The sequence below is a fragment of the Solea senegalensis genome, linkage group LG8, assembly GCF_019176455.1.
Source record: "Solea senegalensis isolate Sse05_10M linkage group LG8, IFAPA_SoseM_1, whole genome shotgun sequence".
NCBI classification, from domain to species: Eukaryota; Metazoa; Chordata; class Actinopteri; order Pleuronectiformes; family Soleidae; genus Solea; species Solea senegalensis.
The window spans coordinates 4,159,178-4,177,083 of NC_058028.1; the positions used below are offsets into that span (position 1 = coordinate 4,159,178).

The 17,906-nt window shown below is 38.1% G+C and overlaps 1 protein-coding gene across 1 annotated transcript in view; it reads left to right on the forward strand.

Moving 5' to 3' along the window:
• Positions 1 to 320: 320 nt before the first annotated feature.
• b3glcta (beta 3-glucosyltransferase a) overlaps positions 321 to 17,906 on the forward strand; it is an 84,621-nt gene continuing 67,035 nt past the window's right edge. The window contains exons 1-2 of the mRNA XM_044031779.1: positions 321 to 574; positions 12,314 to 12,357. Coding sequence (XP_043887714.1) covers positions 499 to 574; positions 12,314 to 12,357 — 120 coding nt within the window. The 5' untranslated portion in view covers positions 321 to 498. The remainder of the gene's footprint in view (positions 575 to 12,313; positions 12,358 to 17,906) is intronic.

A 17,906-nucleotide genomic window follows, 5' to 3' on the forward strand; every position in this document is an offset into this window, starting at 1 on the left:
GTTCCTTACCGCGCTGTGCAATAAAATGATTCAGTTCCGTGTTCTGTAGAACCGATGCGCTGCTGGTTCTGCCAGGCTGAAGATTATGTACAGCCTTATATGTACAATGTGTTGCTATTATTGCCTTTACAGTGCATGATATGGCATTAAAATGAATTACTCAAACATTTCTGTCTTGTGGGCTGATTTTGACCCGCGGACCGCACGCTTTGACACCCCTGCAATAATAATGTGTGTGTGTGTGTGTGTTAGTGACCTCCCCTCGCCAGCAGAGGGCGTCCCTGCGCCTCACACAGAAAGTGGTGTTTCCTCTTCAGAACCAACCAGAGCAGAGACTCTGCTACTGTGGAAGGGAAAAGCCCTGTGTGTGTGCGTGTGTTTCATATCCACAGTGAGAAAAGCTCATACACGGAGAATCTTTCCTTCTTCCTCGCGCACCGCTGTCAGGACTCCCCTCTCTCTCTTTCTCGCACACACTCTCAGCCTCTCTCTACCAGGATGCTGTGGAACAAACGGCGCGGCGGTTCCAGAGTAACAGCGGGCTGTTTGATCTTCTTCTTCTTCTTCTCCGCCTGTAAGTCCTCACTTTTTCTTTTTTTTCTTTTTTTTTTTTACTTCCTAATCCTCGCGTCAGGAGACTCGGCGTAAGAAACAGTGTCGCCAGTTTGTCCTGCGCTGAACTGGAAACATTCACATTCTCCCGTGTTCGTGTGTGTGTGTGTGTGTGTTTTAAATGGAGCTGCGTGAGTGAATTTGCCAGAAACTGTTGAAAGAAAGTGCGGAGCCATGATTCGCGTCAACTTCCTGAGGAGTTACTGTGTGTGTGTGTGTGTGTGTGTGTGTGTTTTATAGACTCTCAAAGCTCGGTTCTCTCTTTTCCTCGTCATATGTTCGTTACCCACTCGTGTTGAGCAGCTGCTGCTGTGACACATCGACGTTGCCTCGACAGTGGGAGTAGAAGTCAAGCCTGAATGAATGCGCCTCAGGCTGCAGATGCTGTGAAAGGTTTTCCTGTCACTCAGCTGCTAAAGTCGTGCTCAGAGTCCAATATTGGATTTTTAATTTCCCCCCTCTCTCTCTATATTAAAAAAGAAAACAAGAAAACGCTGCTGGTGCTTTGATACTTTTGATAGAAACGAGTGAACAGTGGCTCTTATTATGATTTTTACTGGACAAACATGTGTCATTAAAGCTGTAGTGTGTAACTTTAAAAGTTAAAAGCTTTTCCACTACACGGTTCCAGCACGACTTTTCCTCAGTCCCCTCGTTCTAGACGTTCTCAATGTTCATGCAACATTATGCTGTGTTCACACCGGACACAGCATTAGGATCGTTAATCTTGATCAAGGTGTTAATTTATTTTATACAAAGCTGAATCAAGCCCAAAGGTATCAAATGACTTTGACTTTTTCTCTGAAAGTGCCCAGTCTTCATTCGTCAATACTTACAGTTCCACAGTGAGAACGACCGAGCAATGGTAACCTGGTAAATAACCAGCACTCTCAAGCTACAGTATTACTTTTACAGTGTGTTTAAAGCTGTAGTGCGTAACTTTTGTTGATTTTTGTTGTTGCTGATTTTATTCTGGGCCACATGGTGTTGTAGTGGTTAGCACTCTCGCCTTGCAGTGAGAAGACCCGGGTTCGAGCCCCGGTTGGAACAAGGGCCTTTCTGCATGGAGTTTGCATGTTCTCCCCGTGTGTGCGTGGGTTCTCTCCGGGTTCTCCGGCTTCCTCCCTCAGTCCAAAAACATGCAATGTGGGGATGAGGTGAATTGGACACGCTAAAGTGTGAGAGTGAATGGTTGTTTGTCTCTATCTGTGTGGCCCTGCGATGGACTGGCGAACTGTCCAGGGTGTACCCCGCCTATCGCCCGATGTAGCTGAGATTGGCACAGCACCCCCCGCGACCCTCTGGTGGAGGATAAAGCGGTTAGATGATGACTGACTGACTGATTTTATTCTTCTGCTTCTCTTTGGTCTGTTTTTATACTGCGCCCTTCATCTGTCAAGTGAGACTATTGGCGCTTTTCCATTATACAGTTCTAGCACGACTCGACTCAGTTCGACAATACAGCGGCACGGTTTGTGTTGCTCGCCGCTTTTAGGCTTTTTTTAAACCGATCTACAGTTCGGCATCGCTTGGCTTGATTTTTGTGTCGGACGTCTCTTCCCGTGACGGCACTCTGACCAATCAGTGGCCGGCAGTCTGATGACATCATGCATAGTACCTACTCGCCACAGCAGGCGTACCTGGTACCAGGTGGAAACACGCCATAAATCGAGTACTTGTTTGGTCCGCAGACTGTAAGAAAATGCTAATCATTGTTTCCCAGAACTCGAAATAATGATGTTTTCAAATGGCTTTGTTTTGTCCACAAAGAAAAAAGTAAAATCAGTTTTAATGATTTCTTTGTTAAATGGAGCAAAGAAAACCAGAAAATATTTACACTCTGAAGAAGCTGGGAAATCAGAGCCCTTGATTCAGTTATTTAAAAAAACAAACAAAAAAAACACCTAATAATCAAAATAGTTTAAAATGAACTTGTGCAGCCCTGATGTCAACATTATTAAAGAACGATATGGTTGTGTTGATATTTAGTTGGTTGTTATACCTCTTGACATGCGTTTTACAGGTTTACCTTTACAAAAACAACATCAGGTGTTACAGAAATAACAGTAGAGAATAGTCGGAAATGTTATATTACACACAAATGTGCAATTATCATGCTTTATGCACTTAATTTGATTGGATTTGTCATCTCTAAAACACATTTAGTTCGAAGGAACTTTGGGAAGATGACCAGATTTGTGTATTTCTTTAATATTAAGTATATACATTGTTTTTTTTTTAATATTATTTATATTTCATTTTTTATGATTTAACTGTTGATGGAAGAAGAAAAAAAGAGTAAACCTGACAAAAATTTTGTGTCGGCCGTAAAAAAAACTCCTTATCTGTTGAGAGTGAGTGAGCTGTAGTTTGAGTTAGAGTGAATATACTTTGTTTTTACACTAATTATTTGACACCATCACAGGTTGAGGTCGACCATTAATTAAGAACTATAAGTAGAACTTGGAACTTAAAGTAGAATTTGGAACTATAAGTAGATTTTGGAACTATAAGTAAAATTTGGAACTAAGTAAAATTTGGAACTATAAGTAGAATTTGGAACTAAAGTAAATTACAGTTGCAGATAAACAGCCAAAGTTAAGCAGATGAACAAATTTACATGTACTTTATAACTGGACTGACGCCACAAAGACGCCATTTTGTGCCACGCAGTCCGTGTTTCTGCGTAAACTCCAGTCCGGGGAGCTGTTCCACTTTTATTTCTGAGAGGTTGATCAGAGCTGGATCCAGGTTTACGGTCTCTGTGTGGTGTTGAGAAGTGGCCTCTCTGGAAAGCGGCGCTGCAACTGAGCTGAACGCATTCATATTTCATTGTCTTTGCCAGATTAAAGTATTTAATTCTTTAGGAGCAGCACAGAACAAGTTTGCTCTCTTCATTATTCATTGTTCTGGAAGCCTTGCTTGCTTTTAATATTCCACATGGACACGGCCATTATTATTCGTGCTCTTTTAAACACTGACTGTTAATTAGCATTCAACTTTATATAATCGCTGTCTGTGTGAACGGGACTTTTGTTTCAGGACTGTACAACTGTCACTTTTTCCTAACGTTATATTAGGTTATTAGTAGTTATATGATTTTTTACATTTTGTTAAAGTAGCTTTTCTTAAAAAAATAAAATAAAATCCACATTTTTTATGATATGGTTTGTTTTAATAGTAAATCTTTTTATGTTATTCTTGGTTTGTGTAGTTATTATTGGAAAATAAAATGCACATTTTTATGCTATCTTTCATTTTAGTAGTTATTAGAAAGTAAAATGTTCATATTTTCGTTATCTTTAATTTTAGTAGTTATCATTGGTAAATAAAATGTAAAATGCAAATTTTTATTATCTTTCATTTTAGTAGCTATTTTTAGAAAATAAAATGTACATTTTTATGTTATCTTTCATTTTAGTAGTTGAAGATTAAATAGTTGACCATTAATTAATTAATTGAACAATCGTTGCGATAATTTTGATGGTTAAGTTCCACCATGTTTAAAAATTAAATCACAATGAAAAATGGACATAGACAATGTCGCTGCCGCAAATCTGCCTCACAGACTTTCTGGAGTTCCCTCGTGAGGCACAATTGAAATGCAGACTGTGCGAAGTGAAGCTGTGCCGCCTGAAACTTGGAAGGTGCTGCTCCTCATCCCAACAACGTCCTACTGAGCTGCACTCGGCTCCAGCACACATCACAAAAAAAAATGACAAGTCTGTTGAGGCCTCACAGACGACAGCGTTGAGAAGCAGCAGCGGTGGCATCTTAATGTCACCACACTGGACACTCTCCATACCCCGGGCTGTGCCTTGATGTTCGCAGCATAAATATTACATAGATACAGTCGCAGCAGACAGGATGCCTTGTCAGAGTTTGATGTTAAGCTAAACATCCCTGACTTGGAGCCAAACACACAAACACAACTTTTGGCTTGTGCACAGGGAGCTGCAGCACACCAGTTTCAAAATGATTCCCAGGGATGGGGGTGGATTTCTTTACGTATCCATAGGCTCATACCTGTTATTTACAGCTGCACACAACTAGAAATTTGGAAACAATTTTTAATGGGAATTAACGGGAATACATTTAAAAATTGGAGGCTGGGAATCGAGGCTACACAGTTGGTGTAGGGCAGGACTGTTCCATTACAAACTCAGTTAGACCGTGTTTTCAAACTAAGAAATTTAGCTGGGCCAGACATTTCCTGCAGCCAATAAGCAGCAGGTGAGGACAAGTTTTAAAAGGTACATCAAAAAGTTCATTAAAAATAGAATAAAAGATGTAGCGATGAAATTATTTTGGTCCTACCTGTCCTTCGCACACTTCAAAGTGAGTAAAAAAAGTGAATAGCATTAGCTGTAACTGTGTAAGATACAAAATAAACGCATTTGTCACCGTAAAGTGCATGAAATCATAAAGGTGCACGATATTAGCATTCGTTTCTCTCTGAAATAAATAATACACATATACGACCCACATACATCTCACAGTGCCTTTAACAGAATACAAAAACTAGAAAAAAGGAAACTGTTGAGCACATATTGTGATGTGCTATCACAGAACCAAGAAATATAGTTGGTAAATCATCTATTGTAGCATAATCTTTGGCGATTTCATGCAAAAAAGGTGAATAACTTACCCTACATGACATCACAGATGATTTCTACAAACGCAAAGGCAACTTTTAATGATATTATGGGTGATATTTGTTATAAAGTTCAACTACGATATCAAAGTGTATTACAGTCGCTAACAGTAGCTGGTAAACCAGACATGCGAAATGTAAGCTAGCTAGCACCATTTCTTTAAAGGGGTTAGCTTGTCATGGTGCTACCTTCATGGAATGTGATGCTGTGACTTCAGAAATATTTTGAAGGCCATCGCATCTATTCATTTATGGATTTATCGATCTATCGAGCTATCCCTAGTTAGCAAGCTATCTATCCATCGATCCATCCATCCATTTGCGTGCATGCCTGCATATGACAAAACAAAAATGTTTATATTTGTATATCACATCGTTTCTTTAACTGATCCAAAACATCCAGTTAATTCCATTAATTCCATGGCAAGTTTCCAATTTTTAACATTTAAAAAAATCCTTGACTTTAGTTCCCATGGAAAGTTTACAAAAAATGTTCCACAACCTTCACACTTTATATCATTTAAGGCAATTATTCATCCACATTATCAGCTGTGATTAGAGGTAAACTGATTATCTGTTAGGCTCATTAATCAGGCCAATATTTGCCTTTGTTTTTTGTTTTTTTTTCAAATAATCAGCATTGGGCGAGTATTATTTATTTATCAGCCAATTATGGTTTGTTTTTGTTCTCAGAAACATGATAAATAATGCTAAGTCACTAAATCTTCGCATTTATCACAACAGTTATAAGCGTAGACCGATTTGAACAAGGTCCAATTAAAATAAAAACAAAAAAAAACAAAAACTGCAGTGTTTGGTAGAAATTTCATACATTTATTATTTTCTGTCCTTTTTACCCAGGAGACTTTACACTTTGCCTGCAGCACTGGAAAATTCTGCACATCCTGATAAATTCTGACTTTGATTATTATTCCCTTTTTTTTTTTATCCCAGACCCCGGCACAGCAGGCTGATTCTCCTGCGGTCAGCATTTATCTTATTCTCTTCAGGTGGACACGTCCATGTGGTCAGAGCAATATTGGTCACTTGCCGCAATTTCCTTTCCTCCACAGCTGCTGCAGTCACACATTCATTTCATGAGCTGCAGACAACCTCAATAACCTGACACTGAATTTATTCTGTTTCCAGGAGCACACCACATGAATACATAAACTGTATACTGATGTGTATTCTACTTAAAGTTCCAAAATCTACTTATGATTCCAAAATGTACGTAATTCCAAAATCTACTAAATAGGTTTGAGCGTTTTTTTCAATCAGAAAACTTGTTTTAGTTATTTTCTGGTTTCTTTGCTCCATATAACAAAGACATTATTAAAAACCAAATCATTTTGGTTTGTGGACAAAAAAACGAGAAATAATTTCCAGGTTTGGTGAACACAGATCAACTTTTCTGATATTTTTCAGACCAAACAAGTACTCGATTAGAAGTTTATTTGGGCCGCAAATTTGAGAACCCCATCTTTATTTATTTGTAGTTATTCATGTAAACTTTGAGACTTTGCCGCTGCGCCCACAAGATGCCTGTCAGATGATGTGTATCTGCTTTATACGGGGACATTACGGTTTGTTTTTATGGACAGGAAGTTGACACAGTTGAATTTTTTTTCTGCAAACCAGTGGCCAGGTTCACAGCGATCAAACTGTGGAGGACTGAGAGTGCCAAAATTAATTAATTAAATAAATAAACCATTAAATAACTACTTAAATGTGTCATTAATGAATTAAAATTGGAATAAAATACATAAATGTGTTACTATTTCTGTCAAACTCGCCCATCAAAGTCAGTGGGCGGGGCTATCGCTGATCTAGTCTGATCCATTGCTTTGGTCTGAAGCATGGATGTATTATAAGAGCTGGATCGAGCACCGAGCAATTAACTGGTATTTAATTCGTTTAATGACACATTTAATAACATATTCATGTATTTGATTCCAATTTTAATTAATTAATGACATATTTTAGTAATTATTTAATGGTGTGTAATAATATAATGGTGTGTTATTTATTTAATTTGGCACTTTGAGTCCTTCATATAAAACAACTGCAAATTCAAATACAAAGTTTATGGTTGTAAGACCCACATTACTGTGGCTTCTTTGTGATTTCAACTTGCATATTCTGTAAAAAAAAACGTAGAGATTTTTCTTTCTTTACTCAACTTGTTTCTGGTTTTCTTGTGGCTGGTCACAAATGCAAGTGAGACGTATGATTTTGGCAGTTGGGTTAAACCGCTGTCACAAGAAAGACACTCTGAATTACTGTATGTCAGAACTGCAACTTGTTGGATTCTGAAGAACTCTTCTATGCAGACGACGTTGCCATGTTTGTGAGAACCAGACAACTCAGACTAGAAGTCATCTCATAAACCTATCAAGCACTCTGGTACTTTGTACCGTAACCCTTCACTCTCAATTTTCCCGTACAGCAGCTCACTGCAAAACATGGAAAAAATGGAAATGTAACCCGTTATGTGAGCAGGCAGAAAACAATATCATCATAATCATAACAAAAACAGCTCCTCAAAGGCCCCGGCACAGATGGCTCAGCTTGTGCTGCACATGTTGTACGGTTATAATGATGCACCTGATGTGTATTTCATATTAGATTTAAACTTATCTTTCTTTTTTTTATTTCCATTCAAGCGCTGCCAGCAAACATCCACAATCCAGAGCAGCATAACAATCCCAACATAATTAGAGTTTCTCACTGGGCAACTCTCTTGAAACCAAAGTTTTATTTAAATCCAGTCAAATCGTGACGCATTGAAGCATCCACAGATGTATTGAAGTAAAAAAAAAAGGGAATATAAACTATTTTACATACTTTAACAAACAAACAAATCCCATATGTTACCAGCTGTGAATAAATACATCAATAATCTTTGTCTGGTTATGTTGAAAGTGAGAGGCAGAACTTTCGAAATTCAAAATCATGTGACCCTCGAAAAAGAGATTTAATCTCAAGGGATTTAAAGTAAATCGGGTTGATAATGTCGACATGTACCATGATCTTTTCTGTGGTTAATTAATACATTTTATATAGATAAAATGATCATGTATTAGTACTTGATCACACTATTACAAATGTGGTCAAATCCACTATTGTCCAAAAGGAAAATCTGCTAAATTATGGACAATATTTACATTTGTCAGGTTAAATTATTGGCACCAGATTTGAATATGGATTTACAGGCAAAACTACCTAATTCCAGTTCTTCCTACAATACTTAAACCCTGCCCCCACACTAGAGGACAACTGGTCCTTCCGACAATCTTTTGGCTGATTTGAACAGATTATCTGGCCCAAATTATCCTGTAGTGAAGCCAACCGAAAACCTGGACCCAGACCAGAGTCCGCTCCCCAAATGAGCCGGATTTTCCGAGCAAACAAACTAGAGTTTTGATTAAGAAGGGCTGGTCTGAAAACACATGTAAAGCACTTCTAGGCTGTATATTTTGAATTCTTTTAATGTTTCTTGCACCAATTCAAATGACAAGTGACAAACAGACCTATTGTACTTTCATGCTTTCCACTTTTTTGTATGAATACATTTAATTTTTTTTTTATGAACTTCATAAGGAACTTGGAAAACAAAACGTCATTGTGACAAAAAGCCTGATCATGTAAAAGCAAGAAACCAAATTATCTCAGTAAAACGAGACAAAATTCCAAATTATACAGTACTGTAATGAAATCTATAACTGTGAGATGTAATGAGATAATCGACTTCATTACATATTGTAATGACATTTCCATATTTCCCACATTGTGCTTTACGATAAACTTGCGACCTGACCTGATTCCCCTCAAACGCTCCTTCACTTCCGCGGCTAATCGCGACATTTTGAGTCATTTCAGGGGGTTCAGTGTAGACGGAGATACATTATTTCCTGAATTGATGGCGTCTTTATGGGAAAACTTTTTTTAAATGGCGAAGAAAAAAAGATTCTGGAAGTGGCCTAATTCACTTCTAGGCTGTATCCAATAGGGTTTTAATGTTTAAATGTAACAAACAGCCTTATGGTACTTTCCTACATTCTACTTTGTCCGTACAAGTTGAAATACTGTATGAAAAACTAAATGAAATGTATAGTTGTGAGCTGTAATGAGATAATCTTCTTCATTAGGTGTTCTAATGTCATTTCCATACTTTACTTATTGTGCAGTTTGATAAATTCGCGACCTGACCTGATTCCCCTCAAAACGTTCCTTCACTTCCCCGGCTAATTGCGACGACAGACTGGACGCACGAGCTCGTTGAGAGATTCAGTCTAAGCCGTTCAGAGCTTTCATCATGTGGAGTGATTTTCCCAACGTTGTAAAAAAGAAAAGAAAAATCAAAGCCAGCCTGTTCCCTCCTTCCCTCCCTCTGTGCCACTCAATTGCAAACACACTCTGAAACAACAGACTTGATTATGCAGGAGTTGAGGAGGCGAAGCGACCGAGGAGCTCACATCTCATCTCATCTCATCTCGTCCTGCTCCCATCAGTCTCCACCAGCGTCTCAGAGGGAGACACACACTCCAAAAAAAACACACGCAGGGAGGATTTATTCCTGGAGAAAACTTTTCATTTCATTCCATTATTTCACCCTGACATTAAAACTGCGATGATGGACGATGGGGAAGTCTCTCTGCTCGCTGCCGTCATCGGCCGGATCAGATTCAAGGACTTTCAGAGATCATAGAAGAGGAACACCTTAGTTGAACTGGATTTAGTTGTGATAAAACTAACAAAAAGTAATTATCAAAATATGCATTTTTTTAATAGAGCAATGTCACATGTGTTTGTATGGAATTCTGAGATTAAAGTATGTAAAAAAAATATAAGAAAGAAAGAAAGAAAACACCACGAATCCTGAGATTAAAGTCAGAATTCTGAGAAAAAGTCACAATTCTGACTCAGAATTCTTGCTTTTCTTTCTTTCTTTCTTTCTTTCTTTCATTCATTTTTTTATAATAACTTAACTAAAAGTCTTAAAGTATACGACATTTACTGTTAGTTTGTCATTTTTGCAGCGTGTGAATGGGTGAAATCTGTAGTGTAAAGCAGCTCATCAAGACTAGAAAAGCTCTAAAGAACCAACTCCTCTTCTTCTGATGTTATTTCGGTAGTAATGAGTAACAAATATAGTTAGAGGAAATGAAGTGGAGTAAAAGTACAAGTTGCTAGAAATATAAATAACAAAGTACAGATATGTGAATTTTGTACGCAAGTACACTAACGTTGTTAATTTAAAGCACTGCATCCTGTGTTGCCAGGTCTTCTCTGGGATGTGTCACTTTTCTACCAAACGCTTTATCTTCATTTGAAAGTTGACTGACAAGAACTCAACAAAGTTCAGTGTCAGCGATGTGAGCCAATTCCCCTTAATGGAGACACATTGTGATGTGTCCTCGTCTCATTGTGACGTGTCCTCGTCTCCGTACATGACATTAACTGTAAACTGCAGTGCAGTCTGTTCTCTGGCAGCGACAAACAAAGGCAGCTTTTGAAGCTCGACAACAAAGAAATGGAAGTTGAGAATCAGATCTCTCGCTCTCTGTCCCTCTCTCTTTGATAAACTCGTGTAATCACAGCCTCTTTTTTTCTTTTTCTTTTTTCTCCTCTTTTTCTTCTACGATGAACACGGTGAGATGGGAATTTTTTTTGGTGTTTTTCTTCTTTTTTCAGGAAAATTTAGACAGTGTTTGAAAAGTGCTGTCAATCCATTGTTGTTTTTCTGCTTCTAAAATAATTAGCTGTGTTGTGTTGGACTGAAATGGTGGCTTTACTTTTGCACACTAGACAAGTGTTTTGAAGTTAACTCAGCTCTTTCAATAATTTAAGAGGAGGGCTCCCTCGAAATTGATGGACGTAATAACTTTGTGCAGATTGTGTCATGAAGGCAACGCACGTATTCGTCTTTAAAAACAAACAAACCGGTATGTACATGAATATCTGACTTGGATATCTTCGTATAGTCTGTATTTCAGCTTGTGTCTGTGGTTTGTGCTGCTTTTAGGCTTTAATGGCTGAGGCAGGGAATCCGGGGAGGACATTTCTCGCCTTCTATCACCTAATTTGAGTCAATTTTAGAGCAGAGTGATGCTCGGGTGCAGGCGGCCTGATTTAATATAACGCACTGTTTAAATTCATTCTCAGTGGCTGTGTTGGATATATTGATTTGAAATCCTAGGAATCTTTCTGTGGAGATTTTCTCTTGTCTCTGAGTCGATGACTATGTAATTGGATAGAAGCCCTCGGTGGTCTAATTATAAACTCAGAAAAGTGAATGGTGCAGTGAATTTCACGTCCTACTCGGCAACAAGGAATTTGTCTCATGCTTTGAAAAATGTCTTTCTTTTTTCTTTTTCCGATTACTGCTGGAGAGAGTACTGAAATAGTAAATAGTAAAAGTACTGCTATTTTGATCAAATTTTACTGATTCTAAAAATGTAAATAAATTGTTCAATGTAGAAGTTACTTAGTTACTTTTTAACAAGTTTAACAAGTTTTTAACAAGGACAAGGGGACACAAATGTCACATTAATTGTTTTTAATTATTATTATTTACAGTACAGTAACACAAGTAAATGTACATGCCCCCCACACACACACACACAAAATAAACCGTTACCACTAATAATAATGATCATAAAAGTCACATCGCCTCGCTGCTGGATCTGGATCCTGCAGCCCAGCAAGATGAGGACACACAGAGACGGAGAGGAAAAGCACAAAGCAGGGGAGAGAAAGTACAAGGTTAATGTCATATTCATAACCCGAGTGTGAGGGAGTGAGTGTGAGTAGATCACAGGAGTTTAAGACTACAGCAGCAGAACTAAGCGATGATTGTTTTTATATCCGAGCGACATCTGAACAGACCAGGATTAATTTTTTTCATGTTTATGTAAAGAAAGTCGTGCACTCCGAGTGATCTTGTAGTTCTGTACAGCTGATGTGATAAAAAAGAAACTCAATTTGTTTTTTAAAAGGATTAATTTCTATTTTTAATCAAATTTTTTTCTTTTCCACCCTCAGTTCACGTCACCTTTGCTGCCGCCAGCTCAGGAACAGTCTCACAGGTAAGAAAAGTGTGATTTCTTTTCTCTTTTTTTCCCCCACTGTGTGCAAATTAGTGTGAAGCCTTGAGCTGCTCATCTCTTCATAATGAGCCTTAATCATTCGTTTCCTGTTTTCCCCTCTATTAAAGCCTTAATTATCGACTGCTTCACCAGCTGAAATCAACAAACCTTGTTTGCTTTTGATAGATTGATCAGAGACTGAATTTGCTCTGCCGCTCAAAATCCATTCCTCCTCCTTTCTGAAGTGCAAGTTGATTTCTCGCTGCTGCATTTTTTTTTTTCCTTTGGACGTCTGCATTTACTGCTCGATAAATAATTAACATGCTGCTCCACTTCTGTTGACAGTAAGCCTCCTCATTGAGGAGCTTAGCATCAGAGAAATAGGAAATTACTGTCTTGCTTTTTTACTGATTTAACTGATGCCAATTAATCAGCTCCTATAGGGCATTTTACAACCTATCGGCGTTGGCAGAGTGTGGCTGTGCCGGTGCCAGATGGCTGCGCTGCCTCTGCTCTGCATGGAGGCTCCACAGTCGTCAATGCTATCGGCGAGAAGCAACGCTAGCACAATTTATGGGTCAATGACTGTTTTTTTTGCTCATTTAAAGCAGACTGTCTACATCTAAACATCTAAAAATGGGTGACGTCTTTCAGTTTATAAAGTGAAGCCCAGGAATTAGCCTAGAAATCGCAGTTGGCCACCATGTACTAATATGTTCCATATCAACACAGATGCTTTTATTTTGAAATTATGTGGAAAAATCTATCATTATGAGTGAAGAGAGAAGAACAAAAGCAACCATACTGACCTGACTAGGTGCTTGATGGTCATTCGAGTTTGAAACATCTAAATTCTAAATCTAAATCCCCAAATCTGCATGTTTTGGACTGTTGGAGGGAAAACCCGTAGAACCCCCACACACACACACACACACACACACAACAAAATCTGAAGGACAAACACAAATCTCAAGGAGTTAGTTATGCAACCAGTAGGCTGCATCCATTTTTATATACAGTGTAAGATTAATAGGCCATTTTTTGGCTGAAAGTTTCTATACATTGTTATTATCTTTGGATGATTAATAACCAAAACCGCTGTTTTGAAGACTCCATGAAACAGCACTCAAACTCAAAAGTACTCGCATCAATAAAATGGCAAAACAGTACAGTACATAATGGCCTCAAACAATAGTATATTTAAATTGAACCATTTGCTTCACACAACGCAAGAGTCACACAGAATACTGGAGTCGAGCTCAATCTGAATTAAAGACCAAGAAGAAAAAAACAGTCTGGTAAAGAAGATTTAAAAATCCCAAGAGTCAGGGCTGTGAAGTTAATTTCAAGTTGGATAATTCACTCTCTGATTGTTTCAGTTCTAGTCGCAGTCTCTTTTCTTTAAAGTAACTTCTGTATGAGATAACAGATCGGAAACTCCTCTGTTAAATATTGAGATTTGGGCATTTGGTAATTGTTGTTAGATTAATATATGTTTTCAGGATTTTTAAGTCTTGAACTGATCTACAGTTCGGCATTGACTCTTCCAGTGACGACACTCTCTGACCAATCAGTGGCCGGCAGTCTGTTGATGTCACATTATAGTATGGACTCAGTTCGCTTGGAACCTCATCAGAGCAGGTACTAAAGAAAAGCACCAGGTACCAGATTCAATCACTGATGGAAAAGCCAAAAAAAAAACGAGTAGAGTCAAGTCTTGCCGTGCCGTGCTAGAATAGTATAATGGGAAAGCACCATTAGTTTCAAGTTGGTTATTTCACTCACTGGGACCCTTAAACTTCTGCTAAGACACATGCAGTCCACCACACACTACTAATTGGGTAGTTATAATGTAGAATTGGAGAAGTATAGAAATACACTTTTTTTGTGTATTTTTAATATTGGAATTGGAATTTCTGATTAGGAGGATATAAATCTTTAAAAGTCCATTATCAGTCGACCTCTAGTCAGAAATTTTTAGCACCTATATCGTCTGTTCAGTTGTGGTTGGAATAAAAAAACCTTCCTGAAACCACAGGTTTCCAGTTGGATTGCAAATTATGCGAGGCACCAAAAACAATTTGAATAAAAAAAAAAGAAAAATCTGTTTTCCTCTGATAACTGTGCCACATTATCAGTGGGCCTTCATGAAAGGATGTGCCGACAAAGCAAAAGTCACACAGGCTTGCTCTCTTACTCTTTTTTTAGTGAGAGAATAATAAAGGATAGCTGCTTGTCAGAATGATAAAGCAAAGATTTAAACAACATTTTTCAGGAGAAGAAAACCATTAGGGGATGTTCAGAACAGTGGAAACAATCATGAATATAAAAGTCAAGTCTAATGTGGTGGAAAAAAAGACATGAGAGACTGGTTTATGGAGATCAATCTGTCACCACTGATATAATTCAACTCTTCTATGAACACAAATGTCTGTGAAAAGATGTTTTGGTGGAGCTTTGTGCGTTTAAAACCAACTGCATTCGAATTTTCTCCAGTAACGTGACACGTGCTGACACGTCGGCAGTTTGTCAGTGATATTCTGTTTTTTTTTTATCTGTAGTAAAAAAGCCTTTTCTTTTTTTTGAGATCTCCTGGGCGGAAGAACATTAACAAATTAAAAAGGAATACAGATTTCTAGGTCACGGCCGTGCTCCACTTTAGTTATGGAAAGTCATGGTATTTACATCAGGGCCACAGCGAGTGAGAGGCCAGGCAGTTATTTACATACACGCCATTTTGCTCCACGGGCTTGTAAATTAATGTGCCCAAAGTAAAAAGGCCACATTTATTATTTCTAAAATAAACTGCAAGCTGAATAAAGCAATTAATTACTGCCGTTCCCCACAGAGGATTATTGACTTTCTAACAAAGTTGCAAGGTTGTGTAGGTGGGAACTTTTCTATTAAATGGCTCAAGTGGAAAAAAACTGCAAAAGGATCAAGAAGGAAAAGCTCTAGGGCTGCAATGATTATTCAATTAATCTATTATTATCTACAGTATTTTGACAATGGATTCATACGTTTGAGTGCTTTTTCAATAATTAAGACAAGCTTTATGATTTTTCAGCTTCTTAAATGTGAATATTTTCTCGTTTCTTTGCTCCATATCACATAATCACATAAGTAAATACTTTCTGCAGCTTGGACAGTCCAGAAACGTAAAGAATTCATGTGTCTTTGTAGTCTGCCACAAAAATATATTCCTCTTAAGAGTGTTTTCATTTGTGGAACAGCCGCAACTGTGACTGATACTCCTCTCATTTGTCAGTAAAAATACAGTTTGAAGTCATCGCACAAGGCTCGACTGCAGGCTGTTTGCGCCACGGTGACAACCAGCTGATTCCACAGATTTGTTCATTACTCTGCCATTATGGTGCAGAACCAGATCTCACTCCCACACGCTGTTTTTCAGATGTTGCTGTGTCGTGATTGACGCCTCAGTGGACAGTTACTGTGTTTGTGTGTCCTTCTTTGTCATGGCAACACACAACAACACGGCATCACTATTTTCCTCTGAGATGCAAAGAGGGCATGTGGGCAAGGCCGAGCGGCGCTTCTAGGCTGTATATTATGAATTTGAAGATGTTTTTAAGGGTTGAATTTTGAGTTGTCACCGACAGCTAAACGGCAGTAGCATAGTGTTAGCATGTTATATAAAAGGTGCATTAATAGCCCCTTTTCCATCAACATTTCCAGGAACTTTAATTACCAGGAACGTATTCACCTGGGGGAAGGAATTCCTGGTTATCTGTGTGGTTTGCGTTTCCACCACACCTCAAAGTTCCGGGAAAACAATGTCCTGTCCTGGTCCTGCTGAACCTCCTCCTCAGCAAATACACTAAAAAGAGCCTGGAGCTCCTTGTCCATCCACTTGTAATATGTCCTTTTCTTTCGTACCATGTTTTTGAAATGACTGAAAGCGAAATGAACAAGTTCTTCTTTTAAACGTCTTGTTTAAAGATGGGGTTCCGCAGCTGCTCTAGCTTTAGCAGCTGCAAAACTCTTGGGAATGGGTTGCCCCGGGTAATTTTGCTGGAAATGTGCCAAGGTTTTTCAAAATCCCAGGTAAATGTGAAAAGTTCCTGTGGTGGAAAAGGAGCTAGTGTAAGTACATTAATATTTTAAATGATGCTTAGCGAGATCCACATTTTTTTTTACAATTTACAGTTTTAGCTCATTGAAAATAACTTCCATAACCAAACAACCTAAGCAGAAGCTGACATCCTCTATACATTTGATATAAAATTGAATCAGGACCTTGGGAATCAGTTGTACCCAGCCCTTTATATTATAGCGGTACAAAAGCACGAGACAGTAGCAGCTGCAAACAACACGGTGTTAATCTCAGCTGTTGTCTTTTGAACACAGTTTTATGGCCTGTGTATGGATCACAGGTTTACTTTGTTGCTTTGAAGGCAGCCTGAAGCCTCTGATGACTGGCATCAGTTTGAGTCTAGAATGACTCGGGGAAATGCAGTAGGTGAAAGTGAGCCAGCGTTCGCGCCGCAATCATCCGCAGCTGTGGGGCTCGATAAGCAGCTTAAAAAACAAGTGTAGTACAAGTTTGTTAATGTAAGCAGAATTGCCTTGATCTCATGCACCCGGAGGAATCTGAACAGTGAGGGGCCATGTACATGAACAGCGCAAGAAATTATTTACTAACTTCTTCTCTGTAACGCCAATGAATAACTGAATAACTTTACACACACGTCGTCATTCAGAGCCTCACCAGATGCTTTAAGACTCTTTAAAGAGAAGTGCAGATACCAGAGAGGAAGTTTTATTCTGAAATCAGAATCAGAATCAGAATACTTTATTAATCTCCGGGGGGAAGAAAAATCAAATCTTGATCTTAGTGTGATGTTTACACAATAATCTAAACTAGTGATGTCAAAACACACAAGTAAATATCCAGATTAATATCAAATATTTAACATGGTCGAGAAAATCTGAAGCATCTGGGTTTTTGTTTACTCCTTTTGGAGGCTAAACTTTCCACACAATTCAAAGAAGATCAAAGAAAAACAATGCGCCTCCTCACTTGAGCTGCAACTAAGGATTATTTTCATAATTGATTAATCTCTTGATTATTTTCTCAATTCATCAAGTCTTTGTTTGGTTCATAAAATGTCAGAAATGTTGAAAAATGAAGATCAGTTTCCCAAAACCTGCAAATGCTGATGCTCTCAAATGTCCACAACCAAGATTTTTCAGTTTTAATGATGTCTTTGTTAACAAACCAAAAAATATTCAGATTTAAGAAGCTAAAAAACCTGAACACTGTTATCTTAATCTAACCCTAATCATAACCCAACATTAACAACATGTCCAAAATTTGTTAGCAAGAAGCTAACTAATACTTTGGTTTTTGGATGGCTAAAAACGTGTCACAACATTAGCATTGTAGAGGACAAGGGGCTTAATTAAATCATCAAAACATTAAAATAGCATTAGGAGATTTATCTTACCCTCGAGAGGAAATGTTCTTTCATGAATACTTAACGTTATATGAAAAGGATAAATAATCTTAAATGTGCTAAATGTACAAC